Consider the following 13,060-nt stretch of genomic DNA (forward strand, 5'->3'; position numbering starts at 1 on the left):
GGAGCAATTTCTAGGAAATTCATATTTTCAACCAACTTCTCTTGGTCTTTGCTTTAGCACCTTATAAACTATACCTTCACTAAAGTAAAATAAACATTAAAAAAACCAGAAAAATAAATATATTTCCAATAATATTTAAATTTCAGGACTCTATCTCAATGATCAAGCTCAAATATACCAAGCAAAGTATTAATATATAACTATATTAAGATGACATTACAATAAAAATCAATAAAATGGATTAAACTTTGTCCAGATTGACCAAGGGAAAAAGAGAAGACAAAAACTATCAATGTGAGGAATAAAAGAAGAGATACCAGTGCAGAATTCAGAGACAGTTAAAGGATAATAAATAAATACTGTGACCAATTTTATGAAATAAATTTAACATCTTGAAGGAAATAGAATCTTTATTTGAAAGACACAAGTTATAAACACTGACTCAAGAATAGATGATCTCAATAGTTTAATATCTATTTAAAAAATTGAATGTATAGACAAAACCATTACAACAGCAACAGCAAAACCAACTCCAACTGATTAGCCATATCACTGACTAATTCCACCAAATATTTAAGGAAAAACTAATAATTTAACATAATCCGTTGTACTTTATGAGGTCAGCATTACTGCAATATCAAAACAAGACAAAGATATCATAAGAACTACGAAGCAATAACTTTCAATATAGAAGCAAAAATCTTCAACAAAGTGTTATCAAATCAAATCCAAAAATGTATCAAAGGATAATACACCACAACCAATGGGATTTATTTCAAGAAGGCAAAACTGATTTTTTTAAATCAATGTATACAATTCATCATGTTGACAAAATAAATACAAAACACATGGTCTTCTCAATATACAGAAAATGCATTTGACAAAACTTATTCATTCATGATAAAGAAAAATACTCTCAGAAAACTAGTAGTAGGTGGGAATTCCCATTATTTGAAAAAAGCCATATACAAAAACCCACAGTTATAGCATACCCAATAGTAACCTACTGAATGTACTCCTCTGTCTCCCAATACTAGTGTATCTGCCCTCCCCACTCCTGTTCAACATCTACTGGAAGTCATAGCCAGTGTAATATGGTAAGAAAAGAAAGAAAAGACTTAGAATTTGGAAAGTAAGAAATATAAATGTCCCTATTGAAGATATAATTGTCTATGTAGAAAGTCCCAAAGGATCTTTTAAAAAATCCAGAACTAGAAAATGTAAAGTAGACTTTGCTTTCTGAAAAAGAGCATTAAAATAAGAAAGTTTAATTTTTTAGGCCACAATTAGATGTTTTTTCTACAGTCTTTTGTTGTTCCCATAGACCAGAGTCTAATGTCTAAGACAGCGTTAAGTGCCAATAAATGTACTGTAGTTGACAACATGCTATCAAACTGTGACAACAGTTAAGTCAGAATCACACAGCGGATTGCCATTTTCCGATCCTATTGCAGGTGGTAGGGGCAGGATTGCATTAAGCCATCTGTTAGTATCTCCTTAAATTTTGGTTAGACATATACTAAGAGAGGCCACATGCATCTTTTGATGACAGATTACAAATTGAGAGTGTTCCAGGCCTGTCAAAAAAAGTCAACATGTGATAATGACTGTTCCCTTGTCAAGTAGTGTGTAGGTTATTTCAGGCTGCATCAGGATCCACAAAGCAAAGAGAATAAGGACCTGCAAGGGATTAGTCACTGAAGAAGCAGTACCTGTGTGCAGAATGTGTATGTATTTTCCTACTTTTAAAAAAGATTTTATTCTTCTATTTGAGACAATGAGAGAGTGAGAGAGAGCACCAGTGGGAGGATGGGGGGAGTGGCAGAGGAAAAGGAGAAACAGACTCCTGGCTGAGCAGGGAGCTGGACATGGGGCTTCATCCCAGGACTCTGGAATCATGTCCTGAGCTGAAGGCAGACGCTAAACTGACTGAGCCACCCAGCCTGGGTATTTTCCTATTTTAATACACCAGTCACACTTTACTCATTGAATGGCTTTATAAAATCCTGAGGTTAAAAGATGGTAACTGACTTCATGATGTCAAATCTTCATGATACAGATAACACTACAACATAAAATGAAAAGAAACAATGGCTGCTTCAAGGTGAAAGGATAGGAGCAGGGCTTATTTTAATTCATTTATTTCTGGAAATCTGTACTCTTTAAGAGGGCGAGTGTCAGAAACAGCATGATCTACCCGGCTGGCCTATCGCACAATTCCCAGTATAGCGTTAGCATTATAGTCTGAAGTGAATGGCTTTTCAGAAATTGCATAGGTCAGCAGTTGGAACATATCCTCCAAGGCCAGACCAGAGTCCCAAATACCTACAACTTTTTTGATATGTTCCCTTTATTTCACACTACAAGAGGTGTGAGATGATGCCAGTGCTGATGCGGATGAATCATATGCTTCATTCATCATGTCCAAATGTAATCATGATTGGGGATAGAGTAGGAGACCATAGCAGCGTCAACATCAGCAAATCTGTAGCCTTTTTCTCCCCCTGAGAACACTGAAGACTATTTACTTCTTGATTACTAATTTACTCCCAATAATGAAATTTAAGTAATTCCAGAGATAGCTCAAAAGTTAATATATCAAACAACTAAGTGGGTTGGAAAGCCACATCATCATAATTATGATAAAGAGCAGATATGGGAAGTTCACACTCATTGGAGGATAAGTCGACAACCACCTGTGGAGGAAGAACACACAGGAGATGATATTTCATGACGTGATATGACATTTCACTTGCCCATGGCCCTAGTCCCCTTGGGGCCACTCTTCTCTTTCTGACATACACATCTCTATCCATCCAAGCAATCTTCTGCTAGTGCCACGTCTGATCCTGCTCATGTGGCTGCCAGGGGCAAAATGGAATGTGAGGGGCTCCTAAAGTGAAAGAGGGTCTTAGATGTTTCGTATGCTTTGAACTGTTTCAGGACAACTTAAAGAGGTAAATGGAAAAGTGGCAGAGAATATCTCAGAACACATCATAAGTCCTCTAGATCACGGACACTCACCGAGGTCGTACCACAGCAGACCGCGCTGCATCCAAACGCAGAAAGCAACACTGAGAGGATGAGTCCGAGGATGATGAGGATAAGCTTCATACTCATAATCCCCTGCAAGTTAAAATCATGCAGGGAGAGGAAAGTTTGAAGAACTGAGCAAGGGAGCTTCTGTCACGGACCCTGAATATTGTCCTTCCTAACTCATTGACAAATTGTCAGCGGTAGTAAGATACTACACTCTGGCTTCACCTTCAGATAAAATCTGGGCAGAGGTACACATAATTACTCCAATTTACAGACTCCCAAATTTGCAATTTCATTCATTTGTAATTTTCACACAAGTGAAGTAAGATCCTGTTATCCATTTTTTTTCTCGACATAACCAACTGATAAAAAGCTGCTCATTTGCAAACCTTACTTTATTGAGGTGTTTAAAAATCAGAATGTTTTAGAATTCCTTTCTAGCTCATAGTAATTTTCACCATGTGATCAGTAGATCCATGTCAGTTTTGTTAAATATACTTTCTAGAAAGGATCCTAGACTTTGTCTATCACTGTGCTGAATGGACTAAACATCTAGACTTGTCTTTACCTCAGTGAAGACAATCACAATCATTGAGCGAATTCATTGGCACCCATTCTGATCTTACCTAAAATAAGAGTCTTATTTAGCTTCACCTGATGTACATAAGTCCTGACATCATCAATAATTTATATTTTGTAGATATTCACTTGGAGTCAAGGCCCTGACCTTTCTGCAAGTGATTTGTCAGTTTTAAGTGGGGCCCTATTGCCCACCTGTGATGAGAAAGATTTCTATAAGAAATTTTATACATGTGGATAAATATCAGGAGTTTTTTTTTCACCAGATCTATCAATACTTACAATCATGAAATAACGAATTGATGTGCTTGGTAGGAAGTAAAGGGATATGGCTATTCTGAATGCAACGATTATTAGGGACACTCCTGTCAATATGGCGGCCACAGTGTTTGTTCCAATGTTGCCATAGATCTGAAAAAGAATCAGAAACTGAGTCCCTGTTCTTACACTCTTCAACCTGGCAAGTTGATTGTACACATGTGAACATTTTCTTAAAGTGTAGGTAAAATTGGAATTTGTAAAAATTATGCACAGGGTTGCTATCTACTATATGACCTATAGGGAACAGGGAAAAAATCATCCTGAGATCACAACTCAAGACAAAAAAAAAAACTCCGAGAATCAAAGACAGCCTGATTATTTCGAAAATGAAGGTCAATCTATGCTATGCCTCCTTTGATTTTCTGAAACTGTAGATAAACATACCATCTGTTTTGTTGTCTTCATCCCAGACACAATAGACACAGTTCCGGATGTGATTAACTGTACAAAGATAAAGTTCAAGGAGTTAGTCTTTGAATACCTCATTCCGTAGTCTTTTTTCCTAACACCAAATATTTCTCAATACTTTTCCTCCAATTTTGTGCTTACATATAACTATTAAGGATTTTACATATATTCTAAGTGATACAGAGATAAGTTGTTCCAATTTACTTACAAAAGTTGGTCCCAAAAGGAAAATGAAGGTATATACAGTATCCTCTAGGAATAGATGTAGTTTATGGAATGAAAGGAAGACTTTTACCATAATCCACAGGCAAATATTCATTAGGCCAATCATGATTTGGCTCACCTAGAAAATGAGAAAGTGCCTCTGAGTTAGGAGGAATCAGCTTTCCTCTTAGAATTACGTGCCCCACATGTGGAGGTGTAAATGGCTCAGGAGCCCTTTAACTTGGGGGAATTCCAAGATCAGCACTTAAATTTCCATTCAGTGTTCCCAAATATAAAATAGTTTGGTGATTTGGCTAAATGGTACATGTGTTTTCTCATTTTAAAGTCCTATTTTCTTCTTGATATGGTAATTATTGTGACCACTCCAAACTTTTGTCTCAGGTAATCATGTAGCTTTGACCCAGAGCAAGTTCAGAGGAATATGAGCCACCTCAAAATCCTTAGATGACCTTCATTGTACTTACCCCAATAATAACTGGCTGCCCCTTTAGGAAATTCTGTAGGTTTCTCTGTGCCTCCTGAGGCAGAGACCCTGGCCCAGTTTGGCCCTGGTGGATGGCTGGATCCCTCTGTTGAAGGTCCATGGTTGTGTCCCTTGATGTCGTCACTCTTCACAACCTGTTGCTCCCCTCACTGTGGCGTTGAGTCATGACACTTGTGAAGCATATGTTGGTCAGAAAGATCAGGTAAAAGGATTAGTCTCTGATTCCATGCAATAGTTAGTGTTCATAAATATTTTAAAGTAAAAGTAAGTGCTGTGCTAAGTGTAAGAAATTGGGCCATGCAATTGTTTCAGTTCTTAAGGGTAGGAAATCTGACATTTATTAAGTATTTAACAGTGTACCTCGGGCAGTTCAGAATGACATAGTCACTATTATGTTGAGTTCCAGAAAGGCTATCTAAGTAACATAAAGTTACATTATAGGAAACTGAGGATGGTAGCCCGAGAGCATGTGCCTTATAGATCCTATTGTCTTGAAACGATGTTGACTGTCTTGACCATGAAGCTGAAAATAAATATTGCCCACTGGTCCTGGTATTCCTGTCCCATGGAAAGACAGTATTTATTACTTTATTTCTTTACACCTCTGTTCCTAGGTAGCATCTGGCATGGTTATTTTTGTTTTATCTCTGGGTTCAGGCTCCTTCTGAAGTTTAAGAACTAACAGCACTTGACCCAACAAGCCACCGTGTAACATGTGTGCTCCTAGACTCAGAGCTGCTTCCTTTTGATGCCTCCAACTGACTCGCCACACAGACGACACACGACTCACAGAAAGCCTGGAAGGGACCATATGTCCGCACTGGCGAAGCTGAGTCGGTGGCTGGGAACCACATCTGCCCGAGCCCAAACCCTTGTTTTCTACTCATGATCTGCTTACAGAAACGTCAAGCAAAATACTCACATATTAGAAATACTTCCCTTCTCTGACCACAAGAAATCTTCTCTCTTTATTTGAACACATGGACCATCCTGAGTATAAACAAGAAATAGTATCACCTTTTCTGTCTTCATTATGATGGCAACGGATACTCTGTCTTGCATACATTCCTCTTTGAAGTGAAATCATAGGAAATTTGGTATAGTCCATGGAGCTACAATTCCACTTTTCCTCTAGAATTCACTGTAAAAAAAATTCTAGCTATATGGTGTACAGGTACGTTCGAATTTATCAGGAAAATATAATAAAACAATAGCAATAAAACAAATATTTCTTCTACTACCTTTATTAAGTTCCATAAAATCTGGTGATCCTGTAATAGAAATGAATGCCTTTTATTCTTAGGAGATTGAAAAAAAGAAAAAGAAAAAGAAGAAAGAAAGAAAGAAAAGAAAGAAAGAAAGAAAGAAAGAAAGAAAGAAAGAAAGAAAAAGAAGAAAGAGAGAGAGAGAAAGAAAGAAAGAAAGAAAGAGAAAGAAGAAAGAGAGAGAGAGAGAGAAAGAAAGAAAGAAGAAAAGAAAGAAAGAAGAAAGAAAGAAGAAAGAAAGAAAGAAAGAAAGAAAGAAAGAAAGAAAGAAAGAAAAAGAAAGAAGAAAGAAAGAAAGAAAGAAAGAAAGAAAGAAAGAAAGAAAGAAAGAAAGAAAGAAAGAAAGAAAGAAAGAAAAGAAAACACAGTTGACCCTTGAGCAACACAGTTTCAAACCTTACAGGTCCACTTATCTGTGGATTCTTATAGTACAGTACTGAAAATGTATTTTCTCTTCATTACGATTATTTTTTAAAGATTTTATTTATTTACTCATGAAAGAGAGAGGCAGAGACCCAGGCAGAGGGAGAAGCAGGCTCCATGCAGGGAACCCGATGCCGGACTTGATCCCAGGACCCCGGGATCATGCCCTGAGCCAAAGGCAGATGGTCAACCACTGAGCCACCCAGGGGCCCCTCTTGATTTTCTTAGTAACATTTTCTTTTCTTTAGGTTATTGTAAGAATATAGTACAGATACATGTAACATAAGATGCATGAGTTAATTGACTTTTTATGTTATCGGTAAGGCTTCCAGTCAACACTGGGCCATTAATACTTAAGTTTTGGGGGAGTCTAAAGTTATACCAGATTTTCTACTGTGGGGAGAGAGGATGCCCAGAACCCCTGTGTTGTTCATGGGTCAACTGTAATTATTTTCAAATGGAAAATGGGTGGGGAAAAGTCATACACATTTGAAAGCTGGTATTTAGATGTTGAATTTGCATGAGGAGTCAAGTGGGAATAGAAGCTTTGGTGTTTAATGCAGGCCAATGATCTTTTATATAGAATTCTGACTTGATATTCTGACTTTATTTCTACCCTTGTTTCAATGAGTTTCTGAATACTGAATTCTCATATGCAAAATCTGTTTTTATTACCAACAGAGATTATTACCAACCATACATAGGTATGGAAACAAATATGTATTTTTTTTTACATCTTGATAGCATTATAATTAGTATGCTACTGTCCTTACTCTTTAATTTACTTTTAAAAAAAACTTTAGTTCTGTTCCATATTATTAATCATATCTGAAGCAAAAATATGTTTCTCTGAGCAAACTGTGTGACTGTCTCTTTCTTTCTTTCTTTTCTTTCTTTCTTTGACTGTCTCTCTCTGATAATAAAGTCAACACCCTAAAAAATATGTTTTCCTTGATTCCTGATTTACAAAGCAGGACTCTCAGAGTCCACTCAGTTCTGTATTTTTTTCTCAAAAAATTAATGATTATACAGAGAATATAATTCTAGATCAAGAACCTCCTCCTTTTGGATCAAATCCTTTCGCTGACAAAAAAAGGACAAAGTAATCATTCATTATATAAAATTGAATAAAGCAGCACACTAGTGGTCCCTACTACTAGGAAAGAACTCTGTGTTGCAAATTCTGGATAACATATGATTTTCAGGCTACTTGTTTTCTGTTTTTTGAAAATGATTACATGGCTGAGATAATCTCAAAGCACAATCTGGAATGTTTCTTTACAACTGTAAGATTTAATTTGCTAACAGAGAGTCAAGCATTTTTTTTAATGGAAAAAAATCCCTTTAGACATTTATGTCCTTCTCAGACAACTAGTTTTACAAAAAGTAGTTTTTATAAGATTATTCTACTCCTGTTCCATGGTTTCGTCCCCTGGAACAATTCTCATGAGTCTTAGGGACCGGCATGGAATGGACATGCCTCTCATAGGCCAGAGGAATAGCCACCTAAGTAAGAATAAAAGAAAAATACATACCCCTGTCCCAAAACACCATTGAGTCTTAACTTGATATCCAAACAGGACGTGGGAACTTCAGTACCCAGAGTCGGTCTCAGAGTCTTCCCAAGGAAGTTCCCCCCACAGAGCAAGCAGTATATGATCTGTGTCTCCATCAGGCACTCGAGGTCCTGGGTCCTTGGTGTACACAGGTTTTGCTCAAGACAGATTGCCCTGTTCTATGAAGAGACAACGGCACACCACCCTAAAGGCATCTTTCTGCACTCTACTTCTTGCAGATGGGTCTCTATGATGGAGTAAATTGATGATGTTGACAGAGATAACGACTTATCTCTGCTGTTCAGATAGCCACAATTTGAGTGCCAAAGCTTGGCACACTCTTCTTTTTGCCAGGGCAAATCTTAATTTTGTTTACCCACCACTCCTCAAAGACCTTGTCCATGAGCCACATGCTTTCTGTTTGGGGAAATATTTTGATTTAAAATAAAACCTTAACTTGCACATAGAAGTCCTTCACCTTTGTTAGAAAATATGGGATTTTTTTCCATAAATATGGGATTTTTACTCTGTTGGCTCCCAAATTATACTCTGTATGTTTTGCTAACAACGCCAGTTCCTCCGCCATGATGTTAGCAAGCTTCCTTACTCCCATTTCTACTACTTGACAAATAATTTTAGAAAAACAGCATATAATATTTATAGAGCCCAAGTCAGGAAATCCAAAGATGGGAGTAATGTGCTGTTTGTCCATATCTCTGGAATTATAGTCTTCAAATGTAAAAGGGAGCCTTTGTATATTCTTTCATCTTGGCTCAATCATCCATTAACTGTCCTTCTCTCTGCTCTGTGACCCCTCTGGGTTCTTTTATGGTCTTGCCCATAGTTTCCATCATGAATGATGGAGAATCTCCGTGTTCCACACCACCCCCCTGCCTTCCCTCAAGGTGTAATCATTTGAGGTAAAGCTTCTAATAGGAAAAAAGAAGCTCTTTTCCTATCCTTGTATCTGAATAAAAGAAGGACTAACTGTCCCTGTTCTTGCTTCATATCCATCAAAAGGAATGCTCTGCCTTTTCTTCACAAACGTGAGTGTCATCAGAGGCCGCGTGAAGCGTCTCTGTATTGTTCCAATGTTAGCATATGTGCTGCCAAAGCGAGCCCTGCTCCTCCTTTTCTTAACTTTAAGAATTTTCAGTATATTCTTTTATTCGCTGAAAAGTTCTATCGTGAAAGGAGTTTGACCAAGAGGACAGCGGCCATGAAGTCAGAATCCACTAAGGAGTGAGTAACAACTCACCTGCGAGCCAACTAGCCCTGAAAATGGATGGGCTGGAAGGGGGTGGTGTGGGAGGGTGTGGGGTCCTAGGTGGGAGGTACTGCAGTTCCCCCCAACCCCCACCCTGTGGTCTCCATGCTGTGACTAGTAGGAGGGCCAATGCAATGAACCTTGAAGCCCAGAAGACACCAGTGGAAACACAGCAGGTGCAGATTTTGGTGGTAGTAGACAAAAAAAAAGAAGAGTTTGATCTTTTTCAACAGCTTTTTCTCCCCTATTGTAACAACCATATAGTTTCTCCCCTTTATTCAGAGGTGTAAACAACTTGCACACCCTGCATAAACCAGTTTTCCTGTGACATACCTGTTTTATATGTTACTAGGTTTAATTTATTAGTCTTGGTAAGGATATATGGGTCTAAGTTCATGTAAATAGATGCATATTTTATTTTCTTATGATATTTTAATCCATTTTGCAGAGTGAGAGAGCTGGTTACTACTTGCCTCAAAAATATGCTCTGAAGCTTTTCTTCCTCTTCAATGTTTAGAAAGTTGTTTGTATAATATTGGTATTACTTCTTCATTGAATGTTCGGGAGAATTCACAAGCAAAGCCATCTCCACCCAACCTTCCATGCATGACAAGTCTTTTAATTATGAATTCAATTTCTTTTCATGATACAAGTCTATCTGTATCGATCGGGGTCCTCCAGAGAAGCAGAACCAGAAAGATGCACTGATATGAACAATGACATTTATTATAAAGATTTGGCATGTGTGATTGTGTAGGCTGAGAAGTCCGAAGTTCCACAATCAGCAGATTGGAGACCACAGAGCCAATGTTAGTTTGGGTCCAAGTCCGAAGACCTAAATAAGTAACAGGAGAGCCTACTATAGGGTCAGGTGCTAAGGACAGGGTTCATTTTTAATTATTTATATTTCATGGTTACATGTGAAATGTATAACATGGTTTTGTGCAGAAGGAGTCAGAAAAATCACACTCTGGCACAGATGGCCTATTGCATGACTCCAAATGGCATTCACAGTATGATCTGAAGTGAATGACTTTCTAGAAATTGTACAGATCGGTGGTCCTGAGACATTCTCTTTAGGAGCGGACGGCACCTGAAACCTTCAACAGACTTCCTGATGTGTCTTTCTTCATGCTAAGAAAGCTGTGGCATGATGATAGTCCAGATGCCATGAGCATTGGATGCTTAATTCATTATGTTCAAAGGTGATACGTTGATGGAAAGAGTAGATGACCCTGGCAAAGTCAGCATTAACAAACCTATGACTGTCATATCGCTGAGGACACATCAGCTCCTCTCGCTGTGGAAACTGATATAAATTCAAGAGCACAAACTAGAATAAATCTAGGATTTTCTCATTGAAGAGATATATCAAGCAATGCAGGTGGGTTGGGAAGCCACACCATCATCATCATGACGTGGAAGGTATTATGGAGAGTTCACACTCATTGGAAGATAAGTCAACTACCGCCTGTGGAGAAATCAGGACACACAACAGATGAGCATGTGGGGTTTCTTTTTCTCAAGGCCGTAGATTTCCTAATGTCCTTATGGATCCTTCCTGGGGATACTTTTGTCTTGTTTTGATCCAAACATGTACACCTTAGGCACCTCCTCAATTTGTGCCCAGTCCAATCTTATGCCTGTGGATCCTAGGGGCAAAACTGAGCACTAATGGGCTCCTCGCACAGATGTGTAGCATTAAACAGGGGCTCAGGGCTTTTATATGTTGCGTACTGCCTAATAACAATAGAGGTAAATATGAGAATGGTGGAGAAGCCCTAGAACATATTCCAAGTCCTCCAGACCACATTCACTGAGCTCACATCATAGCAAACAGCACTTGCACCTAAATCCAGAGACACTGAGTTGACAAGTCCAAGCACAAAGAGGATGAGCCTCAAAATCATAATCCCCTGCCAATTAAAATCATGGATAGAGGCGTGCCTGGCTAGGTTCAGTCGGAAGAGCGTGTGACTCTTGATCTCGAGGTCTTGAGTTTGAGCCCTATGTTAGGTATAGAGATTCCTTAAATAAATAAAACTTTAAAAAAATTAAGTAACTCTTTTAAAAAATAAAATAAAATCCTGTCTAAAGAAAAGATTGAGGGATGGAGCACAGTGAGTTTCTGCCACTGACCCTGCTTACTCTCCTTCATAAATGATGGACATATTCTCGATGGTGATGAAATATTCCACCCTGGCTTACCCTACAAACCAAATGCATTTTGTGTTAATTCTGTGTTTTGTTAGGAAAAAGTGTATTTTTCTTATATTTTCATAACACTATAAGTAGCTCATTACTTTCTGTCTTCACTACTTAATTTATTGTTTTTTTTAAATCTTTTAATCCTAGTTTGTCATCATCAAGTCATATCTGAATTAAAAGCAAATTATTTCTCTCCGGACAAACCGTGACTCATTCTTCATGATGATCAAGTGCATATTTTACAATTTTTCTTCAACTGACTCGTGATTTACAAAACACACTCTTCAGAAGTGAGAGCCTTTTTGTGAAATATCCTATTTCTCAGCAAGAACAATGAGTACTTGGAGAACATGATTCCACGTCAAGTACACCTCCTTCATGGATCACAGTCCTTACATTGATATACATTTTCAAAAGAATTATTTGTTGCATAGAATTGGATGAAGTGGCTAATTGGATAAAGGGGAATTAGCTAGCCAACATTGAAGGCCACTGAAAAAGTACTCAGGGTTGCACATTTTGGACAGAATATGGGTTTTAGTAGATTCTCTCCTGCCCTTTGAGAATGACTCCATGATTGCAATCATTTCAAAGCCCAGCTTAGAAGTATTCTGAGAGTCTATAAAATAGTCACATTGTTTGCAACCAGAGTCAGGTAATTTTTTTAAAGATTTTATTTATTCATGAGAGACACACAGAGAGAGGCAGAGACACAGGCAGAGGGAGAAGCAGGCTCCATGCAGGGAGCCCGATGTGGGACTTGATCCCCGGACCCCGGGGTCATGCCCTGAGCCAAAGGCAGCCACTCAACCACTGAGTCACCCAGGTGTTATATATATATATATATATATATATATATATATATATATATATGGAAAAGGAAATCCCCTTAGACCTCAATGGCCTTCTCCAATAACTAGTCCCATAACAAGAGCTTTTTGTAAAACTAATATTCTTCTATATTTTCTTTGCATGGGACAACTCAAGGAAAACTTGTATGAGCCTTAGTCACTGGCCCAGACTGAGCAAACCCTCTAAGAATCTAAGAGGATAGCTGCATATGTAAGAAAATAGGAGAAATACCTAGCTCTGTCCCCAAACACCGTTCAGTCTTACCTAGATGTTGGTGAAGACTAGGGAGCATCCATTCATGAGAGTCCATTTCTGAAGCTTTCCTGGCAGATTCCCCAAACACAGCAGACATGCATACGAGCTGCATCCCTACCAGGCACTTGAGACCATGGGCATGGGGTTCACCGTGTTGAGGTTTTACTAAGCAAGACAC

General features: G+C 38.2%; 1 protein-coding gene across 2 annotated transcripts; it reads right to left on the reverse strand.

Moving 5' to 3' along the window:
* Positions 1-449: 449 nt before the first annotated feature.
* Positions 450-8,511, reverse strand: LOC102153191 (membrane-spanning 4-domains subfamily A member 4A-like). Of its 2 annotated transcripts, none has more exons than XM_038569320.1 (8): positions 8,280-8,511; positions 5,979-6,046; positions 5,037-5,205; positions 4,556-4,690; positions 4,324-4,380; positions 3,901-4,029; positions 3,025-3,126; positions 450-2,696 (listed from the first exon to the last, which is right to left on the reverse strand). In XM_038569320.1, the coding sequence occupies exons 3-8, from the start codon at positions 5,154-5,156 to the stop codon at positions 2,607-2,609; spliced, it is 633 nt and encodes a 210-aa protein (XP_038425248.1). In that variant the 5' UTR covers positions 5,157-5,205; positions 5,979-6,046; positions 8,280-8,511; the 3' UTR covers positions 450-2,606. The 2 variants fall into 2 exon arrangements, with proteins under 2 accessions (XP_038425248.1, XP_038425247.1); XM_038569319.1 differs by lacking the exon at positions 5,979-6,046 and adding an exon at positions 6,074-6,197 and having other exon boundaries at positions 2,562-2,696.
* Between the last annotated feature and the right edge of the window lie 4,549 nt (positions 8,512-13,060).

Source organism: Canis lupus, chromosome 21, assembly GCF_011100685.1.
Source record: "Canis lupus familiaris isolate Mischka breed German Shepherd chromosome 21, alternate assembly UU_Cfam_GSD_1.0, whole genome shotgun sequence".
NCBI lineage: Eukaryota > Metazoa > Chordata > Mammalia > Carnivora > Canidae > Canis > Canis lupus.